The 13,861-nt window shown below is 39.0% G+C and overlaps 1 protein-coding gene across 3 annotated transcripts; it reads right to left on the bottom strand.

Moving 5' to 3' along the window:
• Positions 1-200: 200 nt before the first annotated feature.
• fam189b (family with sequence similarity 189 member B) lies at positions 201-13,636 on the bottom strand. Of its 3 annotated transcripts, none has more exons than XM_077211369.1 (14): positions 12,442-13,636; positions 12,012-12,068; positions 11,811-11,918; positions 11,574-11,690; positions 8,991-9,098; positions 8,727-8,887; positions 8,289-8,388; positions 7,536-7,608; positions 7,048-7,324; positions 6,644-6,969; positions 6,332-6,400; positions 3,430-3,599; positions 2,384-2,518; positions 201-2,276 (listed from the first exon to the last, which is right to left on the bottom strand). In XM_077211369.1, exons 1-14 carry the CDS (start codon positions 12,667-12,669, stop codon positions 2,031-2,033), a joined length of 2,175 nt encoding a protein of 724 aa, XP_077067484.1. In that variant the 5' UTR covers positions 12,670-13,636; the 3' UTR covers positions 201-2,030. The 3 variants fall into 3 exon arrangements, with proteins under 3 accessions (XP_077067484.1, XP_077067493.1, XP_077067502.1); XM_077211378.1 differs by having other exon boundaries at positions 7,048-7,273; positions 12,442-13,598; XM_077211387.1 differs by having other exon boundaries at positions 1,923-2,276; positions 3,517-3,599; positions 12,442-13,366.
• Between the last annotated feature and the right edge of the window lie 225 nt (positions 13,637-13,861).

The following is a 13,861-nucleotide window of genomic DNA, read 5'->3' as shown; positions in this document are numbered from 1 at the left end:
TTTTTCGAAACACTGGTTCAGCCAAGTTTTGTGAACCAGTTCAACCGATTCATTAAAAAGATATGACTTCAGGAAACAGACACCGCCTCTCACCAGAGACGTTTACCTTTCAAACTAAATTTAAATGTTAAAAAAATAGACACAACGCATGAAAAAATGACAGTGAAATTGATAAATGATTTTAAAACTGTCCAAATTAATTTGATGTGCATACATTTATTCATGTGTTCTTTTTTATATATTACATAACTTGCATTAAAAGTTCATTAAATAGAGCTGTTTTTAAATGTTCTTTTTAGGCATCATATTTACAGAACAACAGTTTTTCGTCAGTAAGTGTAGAGTGTTTATTTTTTTCATAAATAGCCCATAGAATCCTTAAATTAAAATATTCCACTGGGCCATAACATGTCTGTGTATGCAATAAAAGAGGTAGAATATCAAGCTCTTTTTCAGACTTGGTTTCAGTGCTTGAAAAATTTGCAGAATGTGTGTGAGCGTAAGGTTCCGTGCATCAAAGTTATTTACATATATAACAAATGTATTAATGCATTATTAAGCAACATTGCTACTGATTCAAAGCAATTAGCATTCCAAAGCACTTCTAAACAATTGACAACTGCAACTATTCCTTTAGATGTACATCCATTTCCAAAGACAACAAAGTAGATACATCAGAAGTCCATGGCTGTCTTTCCAATGTGTTATTCCCAAAGGGTCTAGAATGAAAAATCATTGAACATATCAGTTTGACAGTGTTCATTGTCTCACTTCCAGTTCAGTTTTCATAGGTATCTTTCAGAATAAGGTCCCAACTTTTTTTAAAAGTTCAAGTTTGACATAACTGTACAAGTATGTTTATTGCCAGATAATCATTTATATTATAAAATCCTAAATTCCCTCACAAATTCTTTGCATTCTAGCTTTGTCACAAGCATGTTTGTGTATCTGTGTGTGTCGGTGCATTTGGTGTTCAGTCAAAAAGAGAAAACAAGCCTTCTCGTTACATGCAGAGGCATTCTAAATGAAAGTATTATACAGACTGGGAACCAAGACTCCACCATGAGAGACGTAAAAAAACAAAGCTTCAAAATAATGATCTTAGTTGTTTAAAAAAAACATGCACTTCAAAAAAAGAAAAGAAGCCAATGAATCCAAATACATCATTGGTGCACCAACCTCAGCTGTTGAGACAATATGAGGTTAAAAACAGCAATTTTATATATGTAAGATGATGTTTGGATATATTTAGCTACACTAACCAAGATGGTCAATTCCTTAAAAGCATTTTGTGGCTGGTTACAACATTTGAGTGTGTGGTCAATCATGCATTTTGCATGTGCATGTTTGCAAGGTCGTGAATTCCAGCACAGTTTCTAATGGTGAAAGAGTGTGAGGTTAGATATAAGTAGCTGAACATTTTATATCTGAAAACTGTTTTATGACAGAAATGTTAAATGACTGACATAAATATCCAATGATGCAAACTACTCTTTTTTGTCAAATTTCACCGTTTCGAATTGAAAAAATACACTGTATTATTTGCATGTTATTCATGTAATACATAACTGAATGTGATTAGAACAGGAACAATTTGCTGTTTTTAAATATTTGTTTAAGACAAGGTTACGGCCATGTATTTTTGTATTTGCATGAGTGCATTGTAATGAGCTGTGAAGATAAGAAGAGGTGTCAGAGGTGCTGCATTTTTTCCATATCCATGTAAACACAGTGAGCAAGAAAAAGAAGCACTAGATGGAACGAAAAAGAAAAGAAAAAACAAAATGGAAGAGAGTTTGTCAGGCACAGAGAGCAGTGGGTATGAAGGGTTAAACTCCCTTATATTGGTTGTAGTGTTCAGTCTTTTATTATGGTGAGAACAGCTAAAAACTTAATCAAGGGTAGCTTTGCATAACCCCGTCTGCAAGATAAATTCCTCATCTCGAACCTATTTCCCACCTGTTATTTTTTCCTCAAATTTCCCCTCTCCCTATTCATGCAGTGGTTTATTCAAGAATCCGTGGCCCATTTCAGAGGGCAGATTCAGAGTAAAGAGCCCCTGATGATCCGTGCGGCGGTGGGTGGAGCCTGCGCAGTGATGCGACTGATGTTGAGTTGAGGTCTCCGCAGCTACGCAGGTGGATTCCCCCGGCCCTTACAGGGTCATCATCGTGCCGACGGCCGTTATGGCGACTGTCGCTATGGGAGTGGTGGTGTCCACGACAATGGTGGTGGACGTGCTGCCCCCTGTTGGCTCCCAGAGAGTTACGAAGCACCTTTATAGAAACACAAACATGCAATGGGTTATTTTAGTATTAAATTGTAATATACAAAATTCCATCTGAATTAAATGATTTTATTTATGGTTTTGGCAATGTTTTACCTGCTCTAACGGCAGATTTCCCTCTCCTCCTGTCCTTCTTTTCGGCCCCTGAGTACAGTTTCCAGCATGCTCAGTGGCAGGGGCCAAGTTACGTTTGGATCTTTGCAGGAAACGTTGAACTAAATTTCTGGTGACCTGAAAGGAAAGGTGAAAAATGAAAATTTTAATTGTGAACAGTGCAATACAAATTTGAATTGAATTGAAAATGTTTGTCTTCATATTTATACATTTAACATTACAGTAATATAAGCAATGATTTATTTAGCGCTGTCATCGTCACATGTTAATCACAGTCTGCACTACATATCCAATCATCCTCTCCGGCTCACACCTGCACTCACTCCACCATTACCTGCACCTGCCAACGATCATCATCCTCACTCACCATGTACAGCTGTTATCACCTTTGTCTTCATTGTTCTCTCTGTTCTGTGTTCACGGTCGGTTATTGTTTGTGTCAAGTGCATACTGTTTGTGTGTTGCATGCTGTCTTACCTATCGGTTGTATACTGAGTTACTTATTAAACTAACTTGTTAACTTTCTATTATCATCGTCTTCCTTGGATCTAAACCTTGACAAGCGCTTTACCATGTACTACTGAAAGTGCTTTAAAATCATATCTCCCTCAACCACCACTAGTGTGCAGCATCCACCTGAATGATGAATTAATGATCCAACAGTGTGTTCACACCAGCTATAGGTGGAGAGAGTGATAGTGCCAATTCAAATGATGGGGATTATTAGGAGGCCATGATTGACAAAGGTCAATGGGGGGATTTGGGCAACACACACTACAGGGTTACAACCCTACTCTTTCGAGATCATCACTATACTGGGGCATTAGGACCCACACAGACCACAGGGTAAGCAGCACCCCCTGCTGGCCTCACTAACACCTCTTCCAATAGCAACCTGGCTTTCCCAGGAGGATTCCTATCCTGATACTGACCAGGCTCAACCCTGCTTACTGTAGCTTCAGTGGGCAACCAGTCTTGGGCTGCAGGGTGATATGGCTGTAGGGAATCAGCATATTTCGGGGTCTAACCTTGAGGTCTCCAAGTGAGCGTGCACAGTCTTTGGGTAAACGCAGCGAGGTGGCTGGAATCTGTTTTGAAGGCAACCGGCTACTTACAGCCTTAATACTGCCCTTTCTGGGCAGGGAAGCAGGAAGGGCCAGAGAGGAGTGAGGTAACAAACCAGCTCCAGACGATACCCCTGGATGACACAAATAAATTAAAGAAAATTTAAATCAACGGGGCAGAGACAGATTAATAATAATAATACAAATAATGTAATACAATTTTGAACATTATTAATAATAATGTAGAAAAATAATAATATAAAATAACTTATTTTTACCATTGTTATGTTATTTTAGTGTTACTTATATACTATTAATGTTCAAATTTATATTAACTAATTAATATAAATGGCTTTAATTATAATAATTATATTTTAATATTTGTTTCAATTTCATTTTGTTATGTAATATTGTCATGTTTTATTAGTTAAAAAAAATATGAAAAATTTCTATTTAAATTTTTTTTTTTTAATTTCAGTTAGTGACAAGGCAACATTTCTAATTTTCGTTTAGTTTGTTTTCCATCAAATTATTTCGAATAATTATTTAATATCTAACATCTATATTTTTTATAGTTTTAGCTAACAATAACTAAGTAACTTTCTGTACATTTTAAATATCTCTGGCCATTGAATAGTTTGTTTCTATTGTACCTTAAAGAAATATCGCATGAGAAATTAACTACCTTGCCTTGGATGGAGGTTTGCAGGCAAGTCTAATATAGTTTTTATCTGCTCCATCCTTCCACATCAGGGATCTTTTTAAAAATAAAATTATAAAACAGATGCATGTTTATAACATTAGCCTTCTTTAGAAGGATATGCAGTTTAGCAGGTGCTTCACAAAAAATCAGCACAAAGTTTGACAAACCACATTTTATTGTTATCATTATTTAGGAAGGATAGCATTTATCCAACTTCCTCCTTATTACTGTCATGTCCATGTATTGTTTAGTTTCGTTTTGTTTTCACTGTCACCATTCGCCTGAGATCTAGTTCATTATTAGTTGTGGTTTTTAAATAGTTCCCACCTGTTCCCACCATCATCAGTTGATGATCTTCCTTTGTGTTGAAGCCCAATGTTTCTTCAGTTCATTGTCTTGCTTTTACGTTTATGGTGGTTGTGTTTATTAAAGTTTATTTGTAATAATAGTTGTAATCCTGCGTCACAAATCTCTTCTTTGAGTTAGGTCATGTTGCTAAACGAGAATAGCTGCTGCTGAAGTGTCAATGCGGATGGTCATGCATTAACAAACTTGCGCTTTTGAGCTCAGAAACTTTTTTCATTTTTTTTTCAGAATTTCACAAGAAACTCAGTCTCAATAAATGGTATTTTTTAAATTAAAGCAAGTGATTAGTTTTGAAACTTGAAATGAACTTGAATTTTTTTTCCTCATGATATGAACCCTTTAAATTTAGTAGGGATAGTTACATGTTTAATACATACATTTTTTATGTGTTACCAGGGTTATTATCATTAACTAAAAGTATTTTAAACTTTAAAACAAAATTGTTAATTGAAATAAAGCAATTGTTAAAAATAAATTAAATAAAAAAAGAATAAAATTAAACAAATTTAATTAAACTAAATAAATTAAACTAAAAGATAAATAAACTAAAACTAAACCTGAAATAAAAATAAATTAAACCTAAAAATTAAAATTTTAAAAAAATCTAAAACATATATATAAATATATATATAACTAAATGAATTAGAAAAATTTAAAGTCCCTGTAAAGGCAATTAAAAAAAAAAATTCTAAACACATTATAAATGTTAGAAATGTATTGCTAAAACATATTACAAAGACTGTGAACTGTGAAGTACTGAATTGTGGAGTTAGACCGTTAAACAGTTTTTCACCATTGCTATTTTCCTGATTTTTTGGGCGGGTCTAAAACGGGGCTCGATGACACACTGGAGCCCTGAGCTCCTGGCCCCGCCCCTACTTGATGATGCACTAGAGCCACTGAGGCTTGCCGCTCCACTAACAATATAAATAGAGCACATTCGCATCAGTTTGGCGCTCAATAGCGAGTTACTGTCAGTACTATTATTTGTTACTACAGCGTACAGTTCACTAGTTAGCTATGTCTTCGTCACGGAAATGCGTACTACCTGGATGCGAACATGTCTACAAAACAGATCGGTGTCCTTATTTAAATTTCCTAAAAACGATCACATCAAGAAGAGGTGGATTAATTTTGTGAAGAGCCACCTTGATAGAGAGCTGAGGATCACCACCAAAACCAGCCTCTGTAGTGATCATTTTACACGGGATAGTTTTATAAACTTTCGTCGGAGACAACTGGGATTCTCTGATAATCGGCTGTTACTGGTGAATGGGGCCGAACGACTATCTCCCGCCTCGGCCTTTATCCTCCCGTCGCGCCGACAGCTGGTGCCATCATCGGTAGTGCGTGCCCACCAATGATTGTAAGTTGCCTTGTGTGCTTATGTTATGATTAACCTAATAAGCTGCTAGGAGCATCCATTCCGGCTGTAGCGGGTGACAGTTGAGTGTGGCAACGGCAGCTGTCCCGCGAGTGGGCGTGGTTACAGCGCAGCCAGCGGACACGCCCCCAGCGTTTGAGAGCAGAGACTACTGCACATTTTTTCAAGATTTTGATAGCTTATTTTATGTACTTGCCAGCTTTTTTTTTCATTCAAATTTGGCTGGGTGGCTAATAACACATTTTTCTGTGATATGACAAACTCAGAACACATACTTCATTTTGACTTTACAGGGACTTTAAACTGAAAATTCTATTGTATAAATAAAATTAGAATAACTCTGTGTGCTACTCCTAATCATAATAATTGTACATAATAAACGTCTCCGTGGCCTGAGAGTGCTAAACTCTTACCAGTTTCAGAAGAGGTCTGCGATCCCCCCTCACTGACTCCTTTACTGCCTCCTAAGAGACTGAAGTCACCTGAGGACAGAAGAGCACATGCAAAAACACACGTGACGTCAGACGCTTAATGAAGTAATGTGCATTACGTAATCAGATTACTTTTTTGATGTAACAAATACTTTATAAATTTACACATAACTATTTAAGTTACAAGTATTTAAAAAAGTTTTGTAAAAATTTTTTAAAAGGCAGGAACAGACAAAATTCATGTTTTCACATCAATCCCAGACAATGCAGTCTGTTACGTATGTATGTTTATACCAGTGTCAGTCGAAGAGCTAAGCCCTGGTTCACTGTGTGACCTCAAAAGGGGTAAGAACCCATCGCTGTCTTTCCGATCCCGTCCAATTTGCTCACGTAAGCATGGCCTCAGAAGGAGCTGTCCAGGCATTTGGTCCGTGCGGTCTTCAGCAGGACCTGATAGGGCTGTGGTAGGTGGGTTGCGAAATGCGGATGAGGAGTCCCGTCTGGAGGGCGTGCAGGGCCGAACTCGGATTTCCGGGATAAAGGAATGCTGAGATCCAGCTAAGAACTCCAACTGAGAGCAGCTACTAGCCAACAGAGCTTGACGCCTCAGCAATGGAGACCTATGGAGAAAATAATGAAGACTTACACCTGAGAAGTGATTTTGTTTAACAATTTTTAATGATTTAACTCTTTCTGACCTGTAGGTAGAGGTGTTGTATGAGCTGGGGGAGGAGCAGGAGTTCGATCTCTCGCCTCTGAAAAAATGCCTGCCGGAAGGAGCGGCCACCACTCCCTCAGAATGCTGTGTGGAACGGAAGCTGGCATACTCTGCCCCCTCCCCTCCCTCGCTGTCACCCCGTGGTCGTGCCCGCACACCGACACCCACTTCCATGAGGCAGGAGTCCTCGGACGGGGAGCTGTCATCTGGAATATCCACAATCTCAGACATCAACAGAGAGCCACTGTCCATTGACACTGAGAGAGAGAATATACAAAATGTGCACATATACACATGGATTCGATCATTCAAACGCACTCGGCACACCAGTGAAAGAGATGGAGGATGTTACATAAAAGATGGGATGTCTTGACAAAAATGTATCACAGAAGACACATTTGAAATGAATGTCACTGAAAACACATCTTAACACAAGGTGAAAACAGGGCCTGTTTCCCGAAGACTCACCTTCACCACTGAAAGCCGTGGATGTTCCTCTCTCTCCAGACAGCTCACCAGCTTGAGCGTCAAACACTGTGGCCTATAAATAGTGAGAGTGTCATCATGACCACAGTATTACATGATAATGATGTAGATTACAAAGCATGATCAAATATGAAATTTGGACTTAATATACACTACTATTCAAAAGTTTGGGGTCAGTGTATTTAAAAAAAAAAGAAATTAATAATTTTCTTCAACAAGAATGCATTGTATAAAAAGTAATAATTTGTTACATTAATATAGCGCTTCTCTCGCCACTCAAAGTGCTTTACATATGGAAGGGGGAATCTCCTCAACCACCACCAATGTGCAGCATCCACCTGAATGATGCGACAGCAGCCATATTGCGCCAGAACGCCCCCCACACACCGGCTTATTGGTGGAGAGGAGACCGAGTTATGAAGCCAATTATTATATATGGGGATGATTAGGAGGCCATGATGATGGACAGAAGCCAATGGGCAAGTTTGGCAAGTGAGCAAAGATGAGTCAACTCGATGCTCAACAAGGCTGTAAAAACTGCAGTATTGTGCAATATTATTACAATTTAAAGTCCCCCAGGGGGATGTTTAGTAAAGTCCCCCAGGGGGGTGTTTAGTAAAGTCCTCCAGGGGGGTGTTTAGTAAAGTCCCCCAGGGGGATGTTTAGTCCCCCAGGGGGACTTTAAATTGACTAAAATTGACTACAGGGGGACTTTATTTAAAAAAAAATGAGTACCTGACTAGAAGCCCTTTGACCCATCACTGCCTCATAAGGAGGAGGACAGTCAGTAGGGTACAGAGGCACTGGACTCTCCATTGATCCATTATACGTGACACTGCAGGTACACACAGAAAACAAGGCATGAGAAAAAAAAAGAAAAAGAAAAGGCATGACACAGAAGGAGTGTAGTTAAAATGAGCAGATGCCTATAGAAATATAAACAATATTTTCAGAGTGATAAAGAACATTTACATGAAAAAACTGAGAACCATTTAATGGAACAATACTTTACCTGTGCATCTCTAGTATGTAAGCTTCATTACTAAACATACTAAATGCTATTTTAAAATGTTTATAAAGGTTTTCCTAAAAGTTTTGTTGGGTTAGGAGATTTTATTAGCTCAGTATGAAACAACCAAAATGATGGAAAAACAAATGTGTGTGTGTTTTCACCTCTGTGCATCGGTCTCAGAGCTGCAGGTGTACTCAGGAGGGTAGTAAGGTGGTGGGGGGATGGGGGGAACAAACTCCTCAAAGTCCATCATGTTACTGAGAAATGCATCCTGAGGAGTGGTGCATTCTGGGTTTACAGAACGGGAGCGATGAGGAGCCAGCTACAACAAACAAAGTTGGATGAAAGAAACATGTTACACTGTAACATTATACTATTAGTAAACCAAGTGTTTCAGTGTAAAGATTTTGTGCATTTTGTCTCACTAGATGCAGCAGGTCCAGAGAGAAGATATGAATGCTGCAGGTGACCGTGGACAGAGTGCAGATAATGGTGGAGAGAATACTGAGACCACAGGCACTGAACAGCAAGTCCTGCACACACATATACAGTAGTATCATGGTTAAATTCATTCTTATTCAGGCACCTGAGCTATCTGTTTGATTTGGGGGTCTGGGAGCATTAAGTTAAAGGATGCCCATAAAAACAAAAAACTATGCTACTATACTCCACTATGCTACTATACTCCACTATGCTACTATACTCCACTATGCTACTTTTGGCCATCTCAACGTGCAGTCACACTTACCAAACACACCAAATTCGCTGTGTTGACCAATAAGAAAGCTGCTTGGTTTGAAAGTGACTAATATGCAAGTTCTGCTTCATACATTACTACACTTTTGACAACAGACAATAGACCTTTATGCTTGCAAACTTTTGCTGAAATTTCGGTAATGTAATCACATCTTAAACAATAGGAACATTGGGTCTTGTTCACTAACTGTGTGTATGCATAAATTTGTGAGTGAAATGTGCGTACGAATGTCTTCACGAACAAATCATTCAAATTGACACTTCAATAACTTTTGTACTAAAATTTATTTTAAATTTATGGGGGAAAAACTACTGAAACCATACATACAGTAGATTAAAATACTGATGAAACTTTAAATATATTATATTGTTATACATAACAGACATAACATATACAATATATTTTTGTGTCTTGAGAGCATGTCAAGTGTTTGCTAAGATTGGCAACAAAAAAAAAAAGTTGCGCAGAAAGTCCTTAAAGGGATAGTTTACCCAAAAATGAAAATTCTGTCAGTAATTACTCACCCTCATGTTGTTCCAACCCCGTAAGACATTCGTTTATCTTCGGAACACGAATTAAGATATTTTTGATTAAATCTGAGAGCTGGATCACTCCTCCATAGGCTTCTAGAATTGTCTTGTATTGTCTTCCGGTTCTGTTGTGGATCCGCGTTTAGTGACGCTGCTGACGTAAGACGCTGCTGACGTGTGTCTGGTGCGGCGGCCCGAGCTTCGTTTACAGTCTGAGGGAGACGCACGCTGGAAACAAAACAATCTTCACAAACATGTCTAAGGATTTCCACACAGAGGAAGACTTGCATTTTTTTGCCCAGCCATATTTATTTGAACCCGAATACACGAATGCACCAGATACACGTCAGCAGCGTCTTACGTCATCAGCGTCACTGCGGACTCGTGAACGCGGTTCCCCAACAGAACCGGAAGATAATACAATGCTGAATAAAGTCGTAGTTTTTGTTATTTTTGGACCAAAATGTATTTCCGATGCTTCAAAACAATCTAACTAACCCACTGATGTCACATGGACTACTTTGATGATGTCTTTATTTCCTTTCTGGACAAGGACAGTATACCGTTCATACATTTTCAATGGAGGGACAGAAAGCTCTCGGACTAAATCTAAAATATCTTAAACTGTGTTCTGAAGATGAACGGAGGTCTTACGGGCTTGGAGCGACATGAGGGTGAGTCATTAATGACATCATTTTCATTTTTGGGTGAACTAACCTTTTAAGTTAAGATCTGACAAGATAATTTAGGATTTTTCACAGATTCGTATTACAGAAGCAAATTTAAGTTGATTTAAGATTCTTATCCTATCTTACAAAATCTCATCTTATCTGTAGTTAGGAAATCTTAAACCCCTCCATCGAGTTCGGTAATCAACTCTCAGGACTGTTACCAAGCAACCAACGATGCGCAAACAACTGCTGTGAAGTAAAACGGAAAAACTGGAGAATGGAGAAAAAAAATAAGTGGTGCTTTTCATTAAGTAAAGTTTTGATAAGCTTGGTAGAAAAGGCAAAGCCTAATCCTTTTATTTCATAGGAGTCTGTAATTATTTGTTAAAGAGTTTTGTCGTCAAAGTGTAGCACGTCAATTGCAAGTCTTTCTTTGTCTTGTATCATTAATAAATGTGACGTCATTCTCAGTCAGGGCTATCATTATGTGATTTGGCAGTTGGCTTTCAAATAATTTGAAGTTAGGACACCATTGGGGTTGCCCTAAAGTGACAGTTTTTAGGATTTTTTTTGCGGAGTTAGGATGCTTCTATAATACCCTTTTCCTATTCATAGTTAAGATAAGATTGTGTACTTAAGAAATGTCATTCTGTAACAGCTTTTGTCCTAAATGAGGTCCTAACTAAAATTACCATGGTTACCAAACAGATAAGATAAGATTCTAAGTTAGGATCTTTCTGTAATGCGCCCCCTGGGTCTTTTTTTCCCTAAGTCAGTTGCATATAATGGTAGTTTAGTGTAATTTGAATTGGAAAATTAAGATTGTTTACCTCTTGTCTAACTGCTAGTTGGTTAAACTATTTCTTAAGACTTACCTTAGTATTCTTCCTTAACGCACCCTCAACTTGGGGGTCTCATTTTGTATTTCATTACAATTAAAAGAAGTCACTGAATCATTGCACTGACAATATTTTCCTTTGTTAAACTTTTCATTTGTGTCTTGAAATTAAAAATGTGCAAAGCTTGTTTAAAATCTTAAAAAGCAGATACCTTGAGCTGGTGACGCACAGCGTGGCAATCTGAATGTTGGTAGAGCACTAGTGTCTCATCTTCTGTTGGAGAGCATGTCTGCTTTGGGTCACAGCAAAGACACATGCGATTCTCCATCTGGAACAAACACACAGATATTATTTGAAGAGAAGAGAAGTTAAGAGAAGAGAAGAGAAGAGAAGAGAAGAGAAGAGAAGAGAAGAGAAGAGAAGAGAAGAGAAGAGAAGAGAAGACTACCTGACAGGTAACATAAGATTTGACCATCTGTGCATTCTGACATGACAGCATGGAACCAGCCAGACTGAGAATCACACACACTGCAGACAGCAGCATGAACAGCGACACCTGAACGAAACAAAAACAGCATCACTGCAAAAACTAATGAGGAGCAGACAAAACACACTCAAGAAATCATGTCGAGATGACAAAGGTACATACGACAAGAGTGAAGGGCCTCCTCCATGATATCACACCCACTACTCCTGATGCCACAACCTGTTCAACAGAGGAAAAAAGGTATAGATCAAAGGATAGATTTCCTGTCTCTCACACAAATCTATGTTAGATGGCTGCAGAAGACTTGGATTACAAAGCAAAAGTCCAATGGAGCAATTTATGTTAGTTTTTATAGATAGATAGATAGATAGATAGATAGATAGATAGATAGATAGATAGATAGATAGATAGATAGATAGATAGATAGATAGATAGATGGATAGATATTCCATGTTTGGTTTCTCATCATAGTAGGAGTTAAAAAAACTGTGTCCATAATAATCATTTTAATAATATAAACAGAACATTAAATATAGAATGAAGGACACTGCTGACATCTCATGCCAATGTTAATATATTCAAATAAACTTACGAAGAAGCCAGCCCAGAAAGGACAGGACTGTCTGACACGGGGTGATGAGGTGAAGGCCAGGCTTGTGAAGCTGAAGGCCAGCACCATGGCCCCAAGTGCAAGGTGACACAAGCCCAGGTACAGCAGCAGGCGCGCACTGGTCCTCCCAGACATTCCTCTGCGACTACCAGACAAAGCTCGAGACCCTGTCATCGAGGCCACGCTACTGGAGTCCGATGGTGAAGGCATGATGGCTACTGAAATACCTCCAAATTATGGGACTATGTGACAGTTCAAAAGATATGGGATGTGAATGAAGATACTTCTTTAAATATACAGTTAGGGTCTATATATTGCCTAGGGTCCTAAAATGAATCCCACAGCTGTTAAAACTGAACTTGACACACTTATGTTGTGTTAACATTTATTCTTGGCATCGTACATCTGCATTCTCCAATCCTTAATCTCGCTCGCTCGATCGCCCACCTGCAGTCTCTCTCCCCCCGTCCCCGCGGCATTGCGGTACCCAGAGCCTTTAGCAGGCCGAGTGTCTGCCGCATCCGCAGGCCAGAGAAGCAGCTTTGGCCTTCTGGCTACTCCGCGGTGGAGGACGCGCTGAACAGGACTAAATAAACGATCTCAGTTTAGCTGACATCGAAGTGTATCTTCCCTGGATTTCCACTAGAGAGCCTCACATCTCCCGCCTGAGCTCGGAAGAGACGTCTCATGAAGCAGAACAGTATCAGGAGAAAAAAGGGAACGATCGACAGAAAAAGGAAATGAAATTTACGAGGACAAACTCGCTCACTCGCTATGTTGTTCCCATGATGCATCCGTTTGTTTTGTATAATAATTGTAACGCCATGGTGTTCTCTGTGAGGGAGTTTGATCCTAGATCCAGTCTCCCCGTTTTCCTCCCGCAGTCACGAGGACTCCCGTCCCATCCGTATCCCGGACATGAGCATCACTACGTAATCGCACCAGACTTGTAAGTGTCTTAGCTTACGTTGTTATTCACGCCTAATATATTTACGTCACGTAAACGTTATGCGATGCCATTTCAGCGTGACTCAGTTTTTAGAAAGATAAAATAAGCAGTGCATTGTGGTAGCACGTGTCCCTAATATTTGTTCAATGCGGCACCGCATTCACCCAGCGCGAGGTGCTGATGCTGCACTGAATAGGCGGTTGCTTGGCAACCTACTTCGACAGTCGCAACGGTTGGCGACCTTTCCGCGCATGCGTAAAATATATAGCTTTGCACTTGCATCGAAGAAGAGGTGAAAAATACGGGAGTGGCCAAAAGGGATGTCCGGCCCAGGATTGACATCTTCGATAAAACAAGCCAAAAATTCCATACATCATTTTTGGCCAGGATGTCCTACAAAGAAATAATGAAGAAAAAAAAAAACAAGAGAAAAATCTACAAAATAGTCAATGT

Source organism: Siphateles boraxobius, unplaced genomic scaffold, assembly GCF_051911475.1.
Source record: "Siphateles boraxobius isolate OS27281-9 unplaced genomic scaffold, OSU_SipBor_1 12, whole genome shotgun sequence".
In the NCBI taxonomy this organism is placed as follows: Eukaryota; Metazoa; Chordata; class Actinopteri; order Cypriniformes; family Leuciscidae; genus Siphateles; species Siphateles boraxobius.
The sequence above is the reverse complement of the archived record's forward strand: the minus strand, read 5'-3'. Positions and strand labels throughout refer to the sequence as shown.